The sequence below is a fragment of the Molothrus aeneus genome, chromosome 6 (assembly GCF_037042795.1).
Source record: "Molothrus aeneus isolate 106 chromosome 6, BPBGC_Maene_1.0, whole genome shotgun sequence".
NCBI lineage: Eukaryota > Metazoa > Chordata > Aves > Passeriformes > Icteridae > Molothrus > Molothrus aeneus.
Window position 1 is genome coordinate 27,666,418 of NC_089651.1, and position 17,465 is coordinate 27,683,882.

The 17,465-nt window shown below is 44.3% G+C and overlaps 1 protein-coding gene across 4 annotated transcripts in view; it reads right to left on the bottom strand.

Annotated features, from left to right (window-relative positions):
- RGS6 (regulator of G protein signaling 6) overlaps positions 1-17,465 on the bottom strand; it is a 246,869-nt gene that overhangs the window by 21,544 nt on the left and 207,860 nt on the right. For all 4 annotated transcript variants that reach the window (XM_066551381.1, XM_066551383.1, XM_066551382.1 and 1 more), the window contains one exon: positions 5,445-5,534. In XM_066551381.1, coding sequence (XP_066407478.1) covers positions 5,445-5,534 — 90 coding nt within the window. The remainder of the gene's footprint in view (positions 1-5,444; positions 5,535-17,465) is intronic.

A 17,465-nucleotide genomic window follows, 5' to 3' on the forward strand; every position in this document is an offset into this window, starting at 1 on the left:
TGCAGGGCTCCCCACACAAGGCTGTTTGCTGCCTACCACAGCTGAGGACGTGTGGGGAAGCAGCACACAGAACACTGACAGTGGCTCACAGAAGTGCCTTGCAAAGCACGGTCTGCAGTGCTTTGCACATTTGGCATGGTGGTGGCAGGCTGGGACCAGCTGGATGAGTGGAAAGCTCATCCCCATAGCATCCAGCTCTGAGTCAAAGCCTGACATTTTCTAGTGAAATAAAAAGCAGCTGAGGCAGGCTGGCTGCAGAGTGATGAGCTGGCTTGAGCAGTTTGAATGTCCGTGGGTGTGGGTGCTGGCTGCTCTGCTCGCTGGCTCTTCCTGTCTGCCTGCCCGTGTGGCTGGCTGCCTGCCGTGCAGGGAATGCCTGCCCACAGCTCTGCAGCACGGGGCTGAGCTGGAGAGGCTGCCTTGCACACCAGATGAAGGAAATTTAAAAATAACAAAGTGCAAAAAAGAAATAAATAATTGAAAGACTGAATCACACCTATCCCAGTCCTGGGAACAGACCTGGGGTGTGGACCCTGGAGCCATTGCCTGCTGCAGCAGCCACAGCAGCCTTTGCACAAACATACACTGTGTATGCAAAAGGGCAAGGGCAGACAAACACATGTGCATGCCAGGTCATGCAGTCCTCCCAGGTGCAAAAGATGCAATCTTTGCCAGTAAATACACCAATGGACTCCACCAGCTAATGGCAAAGGACATATGCATTTGGATCAAATATGAAACAACCATCTGATGAAAACCTCTCAGCCCAGGCAGGCAACAGAAAAATAGAGCTCACCACATAGATGCCATTCACTAATTAATGACTGGCTTCTCTGAATTTTCCTTTTTTTTTTTTAATCATTTACCCAGCCATCCAAACTTTAAGTTCCTTTGTGTAGATTCTGCTTGCATGGAAATTAAGTAGAAGAAAGCTTAAGAAAAACAGCTGACACTGACTATTAAAAGTAATTATGAGAAAATTGCTCAGCATCTTTATAACATTCAAGAGAAGTCCTGCCACTGAATCAAACTGGCCACGTGTGCCCTGATGGGACTGAGAAGGGGGCATAATCTGCAACAAAAACCTTCCTGGGCAATACAGAGCAGCTGGCAATAGGGTGTGTGGTTAAAAGCAATGCTTCAAAAGGTGTGTGCTGGAAATGGAGCCTGCTCCTCATGGCATGAATCTCCTAAGTATTCCCTTGCTGACACTTTTTGCCAGGGATCTGAAAAGGGCTAGGGAAATACATACAGAAACACAGTTTTCTGAACATAAGGTCTACAAAATTCTCTATCTCCCTCCCTCCATGGATTTATTTTGTTGGCTATTGAATCCTTTTTTTTGGTATGGCTTTGGGGTTTGAAGTGGGGTTTATTTTGAATTTTGTGAAAAATAATGTGTTCTGGAGGGAATGGGATCAGATGAAAATAAAGGATAATAATATCCCTGACCCTGGGTTCAGAAAAGGCCAGGAGCAGACCCCGGCTTCTCAGGCAGTCACATCTACCTGTCCAAAGTGAGAAAGCAAAGGGCATGTACAGTGCTACCAAGTGGCCAGAGTATTTTGCATATATTGTGTGTTTATTTGAATAGGATCATGGTGAATTCACAATTCCCTGAACCAGCTGGAGAGCAAAACAATGCTCTAAACCAAGAAAATACCAACCTGCTCTTCCCTCAGTGCTCCAGGGCTCACTCCCATGGCTTCACAGCCTGTCTGCACGACAGCTGTGGCTGTCTTTCCAGGATGCTTCCCTACCTATGGGCAGGGCTGGGTGGTAGGAAGCCACCCCATCCCAGGCTGACATGAACAACAGCACTGTGACAGTTCAGCTGCCGCTTAAGTAATGCAGAGATGCCAACCAATGTCATTGTTTCACCTTTACAGTGAGTAATGGAAAGTACCTCGAGGTCTTTTCTGTTCCTTTCACTCCCTCCTCTGCACAAATAACTAGCAGAGCACGTGTCTGGCTGCTTCTTTACCATCAAAAAAGTTCCTGTGCACTCACATCCCCTTCCATCGTGCACTAGCTAATCTACAATGCCCTTTCCCCAGGGAATAAACCCCTGCTCTGCAGCCAAGTCACCCTGCCAAAACGCCTCCTTGCTTTGACTGGGGAGGTTTGTCGCAGCACTTGTCCTGACAGGTGGATCACTGCTGTCTAAGGACATCCAGCCACCATTTTGGCTACTGTGGAGAAGGGCTGGAGGGCCATGCAGTGGTGATTACCTGCTGTAAGTACCCCACAGCAAGGTGCATATCAGCAGAAACAGGAGCAGGTCAGTGCTTGACTCTGCTTAGCACCAGCAGGGCGTGTTGCATACATGCACAAATAAAACGCAGCAAGTTGTTCGGGGATCTCAGCACATCCAGCCCTTCACTGCTGAGCCAGACACCTTCAGCAGATCCACGATTTCTACCTGCTGCAGAGAGGGGGCTGGGAATAGAGCCCCAGAGCTCCAGCTGGGCTGGGCACATGGCCTTTCCTCCTGAGGACAGGGCTGTGTTCTCATCTCTCCTCCAGCCTGGCAGGGAGGAGGCCTTCTGTTCAAGGCAAAACGCTGTACCCAGTTTTTCCCCTCTGCAGCTCACTGGTTCTAATCACACCCTTGCTGGAGGCCAACCTCATGCTCCCTGCTGAGCACCATGAATCTGCAGGATTCAGGCCAGTAATACTGTGGTTACTCGCAATAATGACACTGGGAAGAACAGAGAAAAAACATCTAAAACGGATTAACAAAATATGTATGTCTGGTCTGTACGCAGCCTATGTCTGCTCTCTTGCATCAGTTAGTGGTGTGAACAATATGTTCCCCTCATAATTCTGTCATTGTATCTCAATCCCAACCCAGAAGTTCTCTCTCCATTACTGTACTCCCAGAGCAAGCAGGGAAAGCTCTCACATCTGTGGTTATTGTATGGTGCGGAAGAAAGTAACTCTTCAAACTTACAGTATTTTACAAATACCAGAAACGTGAAGTATGTTTTGAAGCACTAATCAAGCTTTGGCATCTCTCTGCTGAGCAGGTCACTATTATTATTGCCCTTTGAAAAAGAGGAGGATATAGGGTGAACTTTTTTTTCCCCAAGCTCACACATGAAATTAAGTGGGGTAACCACGGAAAGCATACAGATTTTATGGTTCCCAGTTCTGTGCTCTAGCCACACAGTCTACCTTTCCCTTTTGCCTGCCCTCTCAGTGTGCCATAACCCAGTGCTGGAAGGCAAAAGATCCCAAATGACACAAACTTATTCACAAAACATTAATGTGGGAATCTGAAGCCGTAGCTAATTTGCTTAGTGCGGGCAACTATTTTTACCCCCATCCATCATGCTGTGCTTCTGACAAAACTTATTTTCAGTTATGAAAGTAAGCTATGTCACATCCGTGTAGTATACAAGCCATGTGAGGATAATGACACTGGGGAAAGACAGGCCTCAGAGAGATGTACTCATCACAACTTAAAGAACTGCAGTGAATTTCTATTTACATCAGTAAATCCGTGACTTTTTTTGCAGGCTCTAAACCAAATTCTCCATCCATGCCGGCTCTGATGTGTCACTGGGTTCCTCTTTTCATTCCCTTGCTTTCTACCTATTTAGAGGAATTTCAAAAGGCTGCCTCTCAAAGCTGCACCAACCATCCTAAAGATAGGACCATGTAGTTCAGCGTACAGAAATGTCATGTTCTTTCTATCATCATCTCTGTACCTACTATTTCCAAAACATTCACTTGCCCAACACAGTGTAATGTGGTTGCAAAGAACTTTACCGACTCTGGAGTAACACCAACTCCCCTCCTGCATAATGTGCAGCTGCTGAACAGCACATCTGCACTGATTTACTCCTGCCTGTTTTGTGCCTTCATATGTTTACTTGTGCACCCACAGTTCTTTCTAAAAGAAACTTGATTCTTACTTTCACGGTTGCGTTAACGTGACACCAAAACCTGCTCCTGCGGCAGTTTGCAGGGGGATGAGGATGTCATGCTGACACATCCAGGGCTTGATCTGACAGCAAACAAGGATTGCAAAAAAATAAACCTTTGGTTTGAATGGGTTTGGCTGGGAGGAGAAAGCTCTCCTGGCTTTCAAGCACAAGTACCCTCATGTTTTCAATGGAGACTGGGGGGTAGGGGGGGCATAAGCTGCTGGGGGTAGGAAGATGGCAGAGGCTTTTATGGTTTATACCATCAGAAGACTTTGCCTTACACCCCCTTCATTCCCCAGTCTCTGAACTAAGTCAGGTCTAACCCTTCTAAATGTAAGCAGCACTGGTTTATGTTGTCTCAGACCAGACATTTTGAAACAGAAGGCTGACTGCTGCCCTCCACTACCTTTTGCTAATCCACCTGCCAGTAGTCTCAGGCACAGCAGACAGAGGGGCTTGTCTCCTTTTGTCACCATATGCATGCTTTTAGGCCACACAATGACAATCAGGACAAAAATACCACTGGGATTTCATTGTATTGTGCCGATGCAATGTAATTTGGCAGCACACAAAGAATGCAGCAGAAAAACAGCAGGGAAGATGGTGATGGGAAACCACACACTCAGGCTGCAGGAGTCAGGAATCAGTTTATGTGCAGTCCTGGGAGCCAAATGCAAGTGGGACATACACACATGTACATAGCGTGCACATGCACACAGACACACACATAGAGCTATGGGAATTAATCAGGAGTTGCAGGAAGCATTTGAGCACAGCCACAAACACAGAAATCAGTAGCTTATCTCCTAGACCTCTTAGAACGAGGGGACTCGAGGACAGGAGTTGTAACCTTACATAACTATTCCTTTGCTACCCTGATCTGGAGGCTCCTGACAGAATCATGGTGCTGGCAGAGCTCATGCAGATACCAAAAAGGCTAAGAAGAGCTCAAACCCAGATTTCCTGTGAGACACTGTGGCTGGAATTTTTGATTACTACATGCATTGCAATTATTTCCTGTCTCTGAGGAAAAGGAAGCATCATTGGGGAGACAAAAGCACAGAAAAGGAGTACGGGAATTGCTGCAGAGAGATCTATAGGTAAGGCATCCAAAGGGAACATCACGTGAGACTAGGGAGGTAAAAACCTTTACAGGTGAATTTTGCACCAGTAATGAACAGATTGATGGGTTCTGCTTCTCAAATCACATACCATCTTTTCCATGAGAAGGAGGTAATACAATTTATATTGCCTACACTGAATTTGGGAGACAGCTGTGCAAGACAAACACCTTCCCATACTACTTTTACCTCGGGTCACCATGTTTTCCCCAAAACTCATGCTGAGGCTGTGCACATGGATGCCATGCCCCCAGTGAAGAAGATAAAAGTGCTCATTCCCTTCTTAAAGGAAAAAAAAGCAAACAATATTTTCACTTTCACACTAGCAGCAAGCAGCAGGCGAGAATCAAGACGTGCTAAGAGATGCAAGCATGTCCTTTCCAACAGATACCTTCTTCTTTGCCAGCAGTAAGTCCTGGTAAGCGTTCGAACGCAGAAAGCGCGCGTAGCTGTCACTCTTCATCAGCTTGTAAATGTGCTCCTGTGGGACAGGGGGAATGAGAGACAGAGAATTGTTATCAAACCTCATTTAAACATCACAGGAACTTAAAACACAGAGAATTGAAAGGAAGAGAGACTGATCAGAGTTCTAATTAAGTCTGCTGTTATTGATTATCTGTGTTGTGGTAGTGTACACAAGGTCCATCCTGGGACAGGACCCTGCTGTACCTGGAGCTGTATGAACACAAAACAGAGAGACAGCCCTCACCCCAAAGGCTGGCACACATTATTCACTCATCAGGATTATTCTGCAAAGATTGCAACTCGCTGAAGTCCCCAGATGATAAGAAAGTGCCTACCCTGGAAAGAAGAAATAAACACCAGAAATTGTCTCATAGATTAGGTTTCATTTTACCAGCTACAGATACTTGAACAATCACTCAGCAATCCCTTTCTATTCATGGAGGGGAACTGATACTTGCACACATTTCATCTCTACTTTAGACGTGCACTTAAGTAAGCCAACATGTTAATGTCCTGAAGAAGCCCATGTCTGTGATGACTATGAAGGGAAGTTACATGACTAGCTCCGATGTGCATGGCTACATCCTATGTATAAAGTTACATTGGGTGAGTCTCTCTCTTAGGGTCTTCTCTTAAGTCAAACTGCTGTTACCAGTTTGCTCTGAGAGCACTTACTATGTGTATCTTCAAATTTAAAAAGTGCTGTTTCATTGCAGCAGAACTTAATACATACCCTTTTCTAATTTCCTTGCTAAGCTTTACTTTCCTGCTGAGAATCCCTTAACACAGTCAGCTTTTCTCCTAGCTATCCCTGGATTTACAAAAGATATTATCCCAAACACCAGGAAAATAAAATCAAAATACTTTGACCAAATAATGACTGAGAACACACTAAAGGGCTCAAGAGAAAAACAGGCACCTTGGACCTTTCTCTTAGACTTTGCCCAAGGAAGCACTTTTATAGAGTCAATGAGCAGTTTTATCTATAGTGAATTATACAACGTGAAATATTCTCTCCAGCCCTAAAGCCATTGTATATGAAACTTTAGAACCAAACCAGACAGAAGTCACATAGCTTATTTCAGTGTGTTAACAAGCCAAGCAGAATTCCCTTATCTTCACCATCACAGGTAATTAGCAATGACCTGTCTATACACAGTAGAACTGCTTAATCCAGCTTTCTTACCCTATTTGGTGTAGTCCTATGAGGGCCACTGGTTTTCCTTTGACACAGCATAAATGTATTCTTTGAGCTAAATCCTGTCATGGAACAATTTGTACTGGTTAATTTCCATACTTGCTTTTAGTCTTGACAGATCCTCATTTGTGCAGCACTATCTATCCAAAGGACAGCACAAGATTTTGCAATAGAATCGTTCATATAAAGCTATTTAGCAACTGTCACCCTTCTTGCTTCAGAAAAAACACATGGTAGGGCACAGTTTCATACTCCTCATGTACAGCATTTCCATGAGATTTGATATCCAGCTGTGGGACATTTGTTCTATTTATGCAGAACAGAATGAGCCAAGTACGCCCTAAGACAAGAAGAGGGAAAATAATGCACATCATGGATATGATCATCAAAAGGTTTGTATTCTCTCTTAAATACTTCAACTAGCATAAACTCAAGACTGTTGATTTAAAGCCAACCACACCTCAACCAGTTTGCCTGTACTACTACATCTTAAGGTTTCCAAGGACACTCCACGTCCTCCTAATAAGTTCTTTGTAACTACTTGGGAAACAAACCTACCTAACTGGTGCTTTTCCAGGACCATGAGGAGACTGATGAGTAAGTGGGGACTTTGTAGCCCATCAACAGTAAAGGGCCTGAGGGGTCTCCAGAGCCTTCATCCTCTTAGTGGTCCTCTTTACAGCAGCCAGTACATGCAGAGTGCTGGTGGGACAGGTGCAGAGGTGGGCAGGAAGGTCCTGTGGCTGAGCCAACATGGTGGGTGACAGGGATATTTATAACATTTTGCTAGATGTGATTAATTTTTTTACTGTCTTTGGGCTCCAAATGGTTTCTTTACCAGTGGTCAGACAACTGTGTCTGGTCTGAAACATGATGATAACATTTTTGGAAAATAACTTCCAGTTTTCATTGCCACACAGACAGAAGCAAAGGACAACACATGAGGCTGGCCATACGACCCACCTGTATGCCAGCAACAGCTATCATTCTTGCTCATGTCAAGAGAACTTCATGTATTTGACCTTAAAACAGTATAAACTCAGTAACTGGTGGTCAGAAGGAGAAAAAAATGCTTTGATCCTGAGATGAAATAAACCACAAGCTGCCTTTTTAACTGAAGCCCTTCCCTGAAACAGGACTGTTGCACAGCCACAGCTCTGCTGCTACTGCAGTCAGCTGATTGGTATGAAGCATTTTCTCAGCTTTTCACATCTTGGAATCCCTAAACAACAACAGTGCTACCTTTCAGCTGATCACCACAGATATAATCAAACAGGGAATAAGTATTCCTAGGCTTTGAATGCTAATGAAGAAAGAAGGTTGGGCATAGGAGACATGATAGCTTCAGAAGCAAACTTTACTTTTTAATTGTAAGAATTCAAAGGGCCTGCTTTCAACAATCCCTAGACTGAAGGCATGAATGATACACTAGTAATTTAATTTACAACACTTCGTTTCTGAAGCACCTACTGGAAATCTGAGCCAGTTGCTCAGATCAGCAAAGACTGCCTTCCAATTTGCAACAGTACAGGACAACTTGCATTGCTACAGTGAAAATCCCTACTGAGACTGCACCCTGAAGATTACTGCTAAAATTGTGGCTGTGGTGTGTGTCCAGCCCATTTACACAACAAATCCAGCTGCAGAATGGGAAAAGCCGGTGGCTAGAACATTTGTTTTGATTTGTAGCCTACTCTGTTCTTTGCCACTAAGCTATTTTCTCTTATGCATTCTAGAATCTGCAACTTCCTAGGGAGAACCTACAGCTAGTGTTTAGCAGCTCCTCATTCCATAAATACCTTGAAGGCTACTGGAGATCTAACAACTGATCATATTCTTCTGTGGAAGCCTGAGCAACAGGCAGAGGTGTGGGCTTGGATTTAGTTGCTCTGTGCAACATGTGCAAATTGTCTTGTCCTTCTCTGTCATGAATTTTTAGCTCACTTTGGATTATTGTAACCCACTGGTCTCTCACGTCGTATTTTACTGAGCAGCTGGGTTTTTTTCCACCTTTTTCTCACATGGTGGAAAGAAAGGACACCCACATTAAAGACTGAAATTTCCCAGTGCAATGTACTTTATAAACATGCACAATCTCCCTGACATTATGCGATAGTGCTGGTAAGAAGTTTGAGCTTTTCCATCCTTATACTGAGATAATTCTTAATTTTTTAAGTTTTTTTTTTTTTTTTTAGGCTGATGAGCTCACTACTGCTGGTTCCCTAAATAGAAAAAGTAAATGCACTACCTGTGTAACTTTTAACAATGCAGCTGCAGACATTTTAGTCTCTTGCACTGTGAGCAGTCTGTCCAGAATTATCACTGCAACGCTTCTTTACAAGTGCCATGGGAAGTTCCTGTGCCCCATCTGCAGAAGAGCAGGAGGACCATTTCTTCTAGGTGGTGTAGGCTCTCCCAGCCATTGCCATGAACCACTTCCAAAGTATGGCTCAGTCTCACAGCTCCCTGCTCCAGCAATCCTTTAGGGAGTTACATTGCAAATCCAAGGATTTAAAACAATCATCTAACAAAACTGCCCAAGTGATCTATTAAACCATTAAACAAGGTAGCTTATAAAACCAGATAAAAGGCAGGGAAAAAAAGTCTTTAAAGATTTGGCCAGCAATTGACAGGCATCACGTGTCCCACTGGTCTCCCCTGCAGCCTTGCCAGCTCTTTCTGAGCGCTGAGCTGCCATCTCAGGCCACTGCAGTGGCAGCTGCAAGTGGAGACAGAGACTGACTTGATGTGTGTGAGGGAGCCCTGGCAAGCCGGCTTTTTGAGCTGACCAGTCACTCAGTCCCTCACACAGCACGCTGCTGATGAGTGCTGGCTGTACTGATACTACCCTGTGACAATGGGTGCACACTGGGAAATGTCAGTCTAACGTGGAAAGTGACACAAGAACCTGCTTTTCTAAGTGCAGTGGATTTAATCTCCAGGAAGCAAACAAATCCCTTACAAGACTCCTGCAAGCAGAGTGGGTTTGCTATCAAATGTCCCCATGACTGTTGTTTCCCAGCTCTTGAACCATGGCAACAGAAGCAATGGGATATGCTTGCATCTTGTCATGAGAAAAAAGCAGACCCTTATTTGTGTTTTATGCACCTGAATCACATGTCCTCCATGGTGGGGAACATAGGCAGTGGTCCTGGGGGCTGTCCAGCTTCACTGAGCATACTGTCTGTACATGGTCTTCTGTCATGAGAGTTACACTTCACACAACATAACCATTCTACTTGCCACAACCATTATATCATATAAAGAAGAAAAAACAGTACATTTAAAAGGGGGAAATGTTGTCCCTTCTAGAAAAAAAAAAAAGGGAACCAATGAGATAAATCACAAAAAAATTTTCTTTTACAATTAAGTGAAACCAACAGGAAATCCCACCCCTGACAGCTGACAGCTTAAGTGCAGGGAAGTAAACCCTGATAAGGTTCGGCATCTCTTGGCTATTTTCCTTCCACAAGCTTTACCTTTGGAAAGAGATGAAGGACAGGCTTAGTAAATTATTCCTGACAAGAGGGGAAAGGGGGAGGAAAAAATAAAGTTTGCAGTCCAGATGGGAATATAGGAGGTGGCTGAGATAGCAGAAACCATCTCAAAGCTGCACCTGCTCCAAATCAATGTGCTGCAATGTGATCTCAGGTCTCTCTTCCCCCTCTCAGTCAAAGCACAGTGACCCTGAGGAGGGCATGGCTGCCAGATAAGCAGAACATTGGGAACACTCAAGAAAAATGTGGGGAAAAAACCCGAATGATAAAAAAATAACATCTGACTTGCATAAGACACGTGGTAGATCCCAGGAATTACCTTCTCTGTTAAGAATGTTTCTTTTTAGCAGAAAATCTTGGTTCTTTCCTGTGATTTGTGTATATGAACCAAGAAGAGAATTGGTGGTTAAACATCCATTCCTAATTCCACTAGTATTTTACTCAACTTGATATTTTGTGACAGGCTTGAGATTATTTTGGAGTTATGAAGGCCAAGCACAATGTTCTCATGAACTCTGAACACCAGCTAGATTCCAGAAAGCCCTTAAATTTGACCTTGCTGATATAAATTTTTCCCTGTTTGTGCCTAAACACAACTGCAAACTTTAGGTGATGATGGGGAATAAGGAAATGGCCAATTCTTTGCTCACTTCAGGCACAGGTTTCCCATTTAGCACATTTATGGAACAGATCATCTTGGCTACCATTACACAGCATGTACAGAACAACCAAGTGATCAGGCCCAGCTAGCATGGGTATAGGAAAAGCACATCCTGCCTGACCAACCTGATCCCCTTTTATAGCCAGGTGACCTGCCTGGTGGATGAGGGAAAAGCTGTGGATTAAGTCTACCTGGACTTCAGCAAAGCCTTCAATACTGTCTCCCATGGCCTTCTCCTGGAGAAGCTGGCAGCCCTTGGTTTGGAGAGGTGCACTCTTTGATGGGTTAAAAACTATCAAAATGGCTGGGCTGAGAGAGTGGTGGTGAATGGAGTTACATCCTGGCAGTCAGTCACCAGTGGTGACCCCAGAGCTCAGTATTGGGGTCAGCCCTGTTTAACATCTTTATTGTTGATTGATGATTATTTATGATGAGGGGATCAAGTGCACCATCAGCAGGTTCACATATGACACTAAGCTGGGTGGAAGTGTTGATCTGCTGGAGGGCAGGAAGGCTCTGCAGAGGGATCTGGACAGGCAGGATCAACGAGCCAAGGCCAGTGGTAAGAGGTTCAGCGAGGTCAAGTGCCAGATCCTGCACTTGGGTCACAAAGACCCCATGCAGTGCTTTAGGCTGGGGGATGAGTGACTGGAAAGCTGGCCTGGTAGAAAAGGACCTGAGAGAGCTGGTCTGCAGTAGCTGAACATGAGCCAGAGTGTGCTCAGGTAGCCAAGAAGGCCAATGGCATCCTGGCCTGTAGCAGCAACAGCATGGCCAGCAGGACCAGGGCAGGGATTGTCCCTCTGTACTTGGTACTGATGAGGCCACACTTTGAGTCCTGTGTCCAGTTTTGAGCCCCTCACTGCAAGAAAGAAATTGAGGTGTTGGAGCATGTCCAGAGAAGGGCAATGAAAATGGTGATGAGTCTACAAAGTTACTCAGAAAAGGAGCAGCTGAAGGAGCTGGGATTGTTCAGCCTGGAGAAAAGGAGGCTCAGAGGAAACCTTATCACTCTACAACTGTCTGAAAGGATGATGTAGCCAGGTGGGGGTCAGCATCTTCTCCAACGCAGCTAGTGACAGAATGAGAAGAAATGGCCTCAAGCTATACTGGCAGAGGTTCAGGTTGGACATCAGGAATAATTTTTTTCAGTAAAGAGTGGTTAAGCAATGGAATGGGCTGTCCAGGGAGACAGTGGAGTCACCAGCCCTGGAAGTGTTCAAGAAATGAATGGAGGTGGCACTTAGTGCTGTGATTTAATTGACATGGTGGTGTTTGGTCAAAGCTTGTGCTTCATGATTTTTGGGGTATTTTCCCACCTTAATGATTCTATTCCACGATTTTTAGCTTATTTTGGGGAGTTTACACTAAGGCTAGATAGCTGTTGAGATGTACTTGAGCTGCAAGGATCCACTTTGCCTTTCATAAACTGGTCAGAAACTTTCTTGCTGTAGTTATCCCACTAACATCTGGATTCTTTTGGAGCACTCATTCACCCTGTCACCAACACGTGGTATTAACTAGTGAGAGCTGATTTGGAGACCCCTTTTGTATTGCAAGAGCACAGCCAAACCTCTGGCCAACTCCAAAGGAGATTTGCAGCATGTCTGACAAACCCATTAAAAGAAAAGGCCACAAGCAATGTAAAGCAGTAGATTAAACAACTAAATAAATAACACCATACTGCAATGAATGCTAATATTTGTGCCACCTGTATGCTTGGCACTGGGGAGGAATTTACGCTAGATTCACACTCGAGAGAGTGCTGCCTGAGTGAAGGCCTTGTGGCCTTTGCTGGAAGGATGGGAAGAGATGCCAGCTGAGAACCTGCCTGGAGTTTGTTTTTGGAAAAGCTGTCTCTATAGTACAAAGAGGATGTGGGAAGGAGAAAGCAGATGCTTCTGCAAGCACATGGTGTGTGACTGCTGCACCTTCCAATTAGACTTGGCAGCAGCCTAGTGCCTGCTGTCCGTCAGCACCCCTGCTCTGCACAGACATTTGTGGCAAAGGAGCTGAGGTTAACCCCTGTGCCAGCATAAACACATACTGCAGTCATCAAAACCTGCTATCCATGGGTTGTTAGAGATGTGTCCTGTTAATTCTGCTGTACTCTTCCCAGCTCATCCTCAAGAAACCTGTTTGACCAGCAGAACCCCCTACCACACCACCACCAGGATCTCCCAAAAAGCCAGAGAAAGGAAAGGACACCTACCCCTCTTTAGCAGTTGCTTGTGCCAAAACTGAATGCAACGCTTTTTAGGAGCAATTATGATCAATTGCATTCAACCTAAATGGTGGTGCTAAAATGCACTTCGGAAAAAGCAGTAAAAATTGCTGCATCAGCTCTGGAAGCTGAAGTAGCTGGTAGCAGGCACAGTTGAGATGAGCCAAACAGTGAAGAAGCTGCAGAAGAGACCTTCACATTTGCCCTGATTGAACTTGATGGGAAAACACCAGTAGGGGTGAGAAAGCAGGGAAACACGTATTTTTTATTCTAATTCCCTTTAATGTTTCCAAATCCCCACTAAAAGCGCTTCTGGATCTGCTTATTCTGGTCTCTGCATTTAGGATTTCACTCTTCTCAAAAATGCTGTAGTGCCTGTTTGAGCTGCCTGCCTGCATGAACCAGGGTGAGCCCCTTCCCGGAGGCCGGCAGTGCTGCCATCTAGCAGGGCCAGGCGGGACTGGGTGCTCTGGCCTGGATTTACAGTTGGAAAAGAAATGCTTCAGGTTGCTAAATGGCACATAAGGGTCTTGGTCAAGAGTGAATTGCTCTGGAAATCTTTTTTGCCAGTCTCAAGTACTCAAGGCACATAATTTAAACCAAGTTTTAGCTGGTGCATTTTCTTCACACTTAACCAAGTTGCTTTTACTACTAAGGGAAAAAAAGATGAATAAATATCCTGTAATATAGACTAACCTCCCTGCTAAGCTAAAAAGCATAATTTTTTTTCAGCCCACAAATGAAATTACACGGGGCTGAAGGCACAGGAATGTAAGAAAGAGCCTTACCAAGAGGGATAACTAAGCAATGAGAGTTCATTTTGAGTAATACAGAGAAATCCTTTGTTTAGCCCTGTAGATACATAGTTGGAAACACAATGTAAATATTTCATGGAGAAGCACATTGATAAAAGAAACACATAAATTTAGCAATGGTTCCTCTATAAATTGATGAGACAACTGGTTTGCTTCATATCTTCAAACACAAATGTGAGGGCAGAGCTGTTGAGGGTCAATAGCAGATGCAGTGCAGAGGACTAGAGGCAAAGGGCTGTTGTTGATTGCTGTGCAGTTAAGGGGTCAGCCTGGTACTGCAGGAGGATTTAGTCCTAAATATAGCAAGGGCTATCCTGGGAGACAAGAGTGGGCTGCCAGGAGTCTAACGCCATATGAGCAGCTTTAGGTTTTGAGAACAATGATCATGGCTAAGAGGCTGATTCTCTCAATATGGGCCAAATCCTGGCTACTGGCAAAAAGCCCAAGTGAGAAGGTTTTGCCTGGGAGGAGGGGACAACCTTCTGTAGCGTTCAGGAGACTGGCATTTCTTTTCCAAACAATACAATAGGTAGGAGTTACAGCAATGAAGATGAGGTTTTTCCCTCCTGTAGATGCTGTGGTACAGCTATGAGGTGTAACTAGTTAACCTTTTGGTCAACACCTTGACACCTGCAAGCTGTCAGCAACTTCCTCCTTGTTTGCTCCATGCAAAATCCTGCCAAAAAGCTGAATTGTACCAAGGAGAAGAACATGCAGAACCCCCTCACACAGCAGAAGGAAATTATATTTCAGTGGGACATTCTGTTCCATAGGAGATGGTGATAGAGCAGGATACAGCCCCACAGAAACAAGCAGAACACAGCTTCTGAGTAAAGGTGGCTATGGTGAGATAGAGAACACCAACCCTGCTTGGATGCCTACCTAGAGAACAAGTACTGGACAGATAAACAGTTTTCCATGCCTCATCAACATTTCGACTGTACGATATCTGCTGCTATAACATCTTGGGCTGCCATTAAGTGGTTGAACTCAAGATCTCAGAGTCCAAATGTATGTTGAAATCTTTTAACTGTTTGCCAGCAAATCCCATATTGACAGCCCCACATTCATACTTGCTGTGGGCTGAGCAGGGATATGAAATGCATTGCTGATAGATCTTCCCAGGGATTTTTTCTAAAATTTTTAATTAGGAGTGTGAACACTCAGGAAGGTAACAAGCCCTTAAAAAATTAAAGACCACGGTGTTCCTGCAGTGCATGGGTTTAGCAGGAAGAGACCATAACCTCAAAGTCCATGAGAAGTGGACTCCTGGAGTTCTGGCTTCTTGATGAGATGAAAGGACACACTTGCAAGCACTTTCACTCCCTATTTGGGAGAAAAGAAACAGTATCAGCAGCTTCCTGACCTTCATATGAAGAGGAAATTCTCTTGCTCTGGATCTGACATGCAGTAGTTTCTTGCTTTCAAGAAGCACAGTGGACACTACTGACACAAGAGTCCCAGAGTCTGAGTGCTGAATTCAATTTTTGAGCAAGCTAGAGACTTTCCCATGTAATCCATCTAAAGGTATTTTTTGGAGGTATGAAATGTCTGGCACTGAGGCACTGTTAATACTCATGCATGTAGTTTTAGACAGCTTGGCAGGATCAGCACCCTGAATAACAGGCAGACTATTGTCCTGTGGGAATATGCTGACTGTTCTTGTTACCCCATTTCCCATGATCTTTCATTTGAAGAGATCTGTTGGCTTCTGTCACTGTGTCTGCAAGGAGAGGGGTGACTTGTGACTTTATCCTGGCCCTTTTTCTGCTCGTGTGTGACAGAAGGACATTAGCGTAGACAGTATTTTGATCCCTGATGCCTTCAGAGACAGAAAGGGAACAGCAAGACAAAGGCTGGATGGTAGATGTTAACATGACTGCTAAACTACAAATTAAAATGGAAGGCAGAAGATAAAAGAAGTACTTTCTGATGTGTGGCGCATCTGTACATTTAAAAAAAACTCCCAACAAAGCAAAACAGGAAAATAACAACACAGAGTATCTGCTCCTATATATAAACCTCTGCTTCAAGTTTTTTGTTTCCTGCTTTCCACAGTACCAGGCACAGCAGCGTAAGCCTCCACCATCCCTTTCTATTTTTGCTCCAGACATCTAACTACTCTTCTGGCTGTATTTGTGGGGCTCTTGATTTTAGATTCCTTTTTAGGTTGTTTTGTGAAATCCACGAGGGCAGGAGCTTGCACTTTTGCTTCTAATTGTAATATACACACAACAGTGAGACTCTGTGTGTTTTCTGCAGTCACCATAACCCAAATACAAGGAAGAGAACCAGAGTGCAGTGAAAGGAACATTTTTTTCCTCCAGTCCCTCAGAATCAAAGAAGGAGAAGGGAATAAAGGTCAAGTCCTTGTGCAGTCCCTAACCTCCACAGGAAGGTGCAGGCTGTCAAAAGCCCCCAGGACCTCTGGAGCTGATGTCATGTACTATGATGTCATGTAGCAGTGCTTTCAATTCCCCACAGCACAGGCTCAATGTCTCTGAGCAGCATTGGTTCAGGTGGACTTGATCCCCTCTTAGAGGCAGAGCACCTTGGTCTGCCCTGTGTCCCCTTGCTGGCTGCCTGCACTGCTAACCAACCCTTAGTCATTGTCCTTTACATGCATGCACGTAACTTGGGTGACTGCACAAAACTTTAAGAAAATAGGAATAATGCTTCTCCAAGTTCTTACATGAAAGATGATACAGATACACAATGAATGATTATTTTCTCATCTTCCTTCCATGCTGTGATTTTGCTCCAGACCTACAAAAGGAATTCTCTATGCCCACTGAATAGACACCAGGACTTTTACATCCTGCGCATGCTTGAAAACACAAAGTTATGAGAAGTCCTCCCTCCTTTTCCCTTCTTGGTAAAAAATAACATTTCACTTCCAAGAGATCCTTGCTTAAACTTGGGAGTTTGGTTTTGAATTCAACAGGATCCTGTCAAATTCTCTCAGCACCTTGAGCTTCCTGATAGAACCAGAATGCGAACTGACAACTGACCACTGATGAATCCTGCAAGGACTTGTATCTCTGTCACAGTCCAGAACAAACTGAACTACACATGAGGCAGCTGAGAGCAAGAACTGGGCTCAAATCTCAAGATTAGATTTAAGGAAGAAAGTTTGTACAATAAAGATAATGAAACTCTGGCCAAGATTGTCCAGAGAGGTGGTGGATCCATATCTTTGGAAACATTCAAGGTCAAGTTGAACAGGGCTCTGAGAAACCTGATCTAGTTAAAGATCTACCCTGCTCATTTCAGGGGAGCTGGACTAGATGAACTTTAAAGGTGCCTTCTGTCCCAAATTATTCTATGTTTCAAATCTGGGACAGGTAAATTTCTGGTTTGAGCTGCCTGGAATTGAGCATTATGGTCTAAATCTGCTCTGGAATTAGCCAAGGATCTGAAAAGAACAGCTAAAATTCCTAACAGAGCCTGGATTAGAACTGAATTTCCCTGAATTATCTTCATAGAAACAACAGCTGGTTAGTTCAGGTAAATGAATGTCAATCTAATACTCTATTTTATTTATTACAGAGT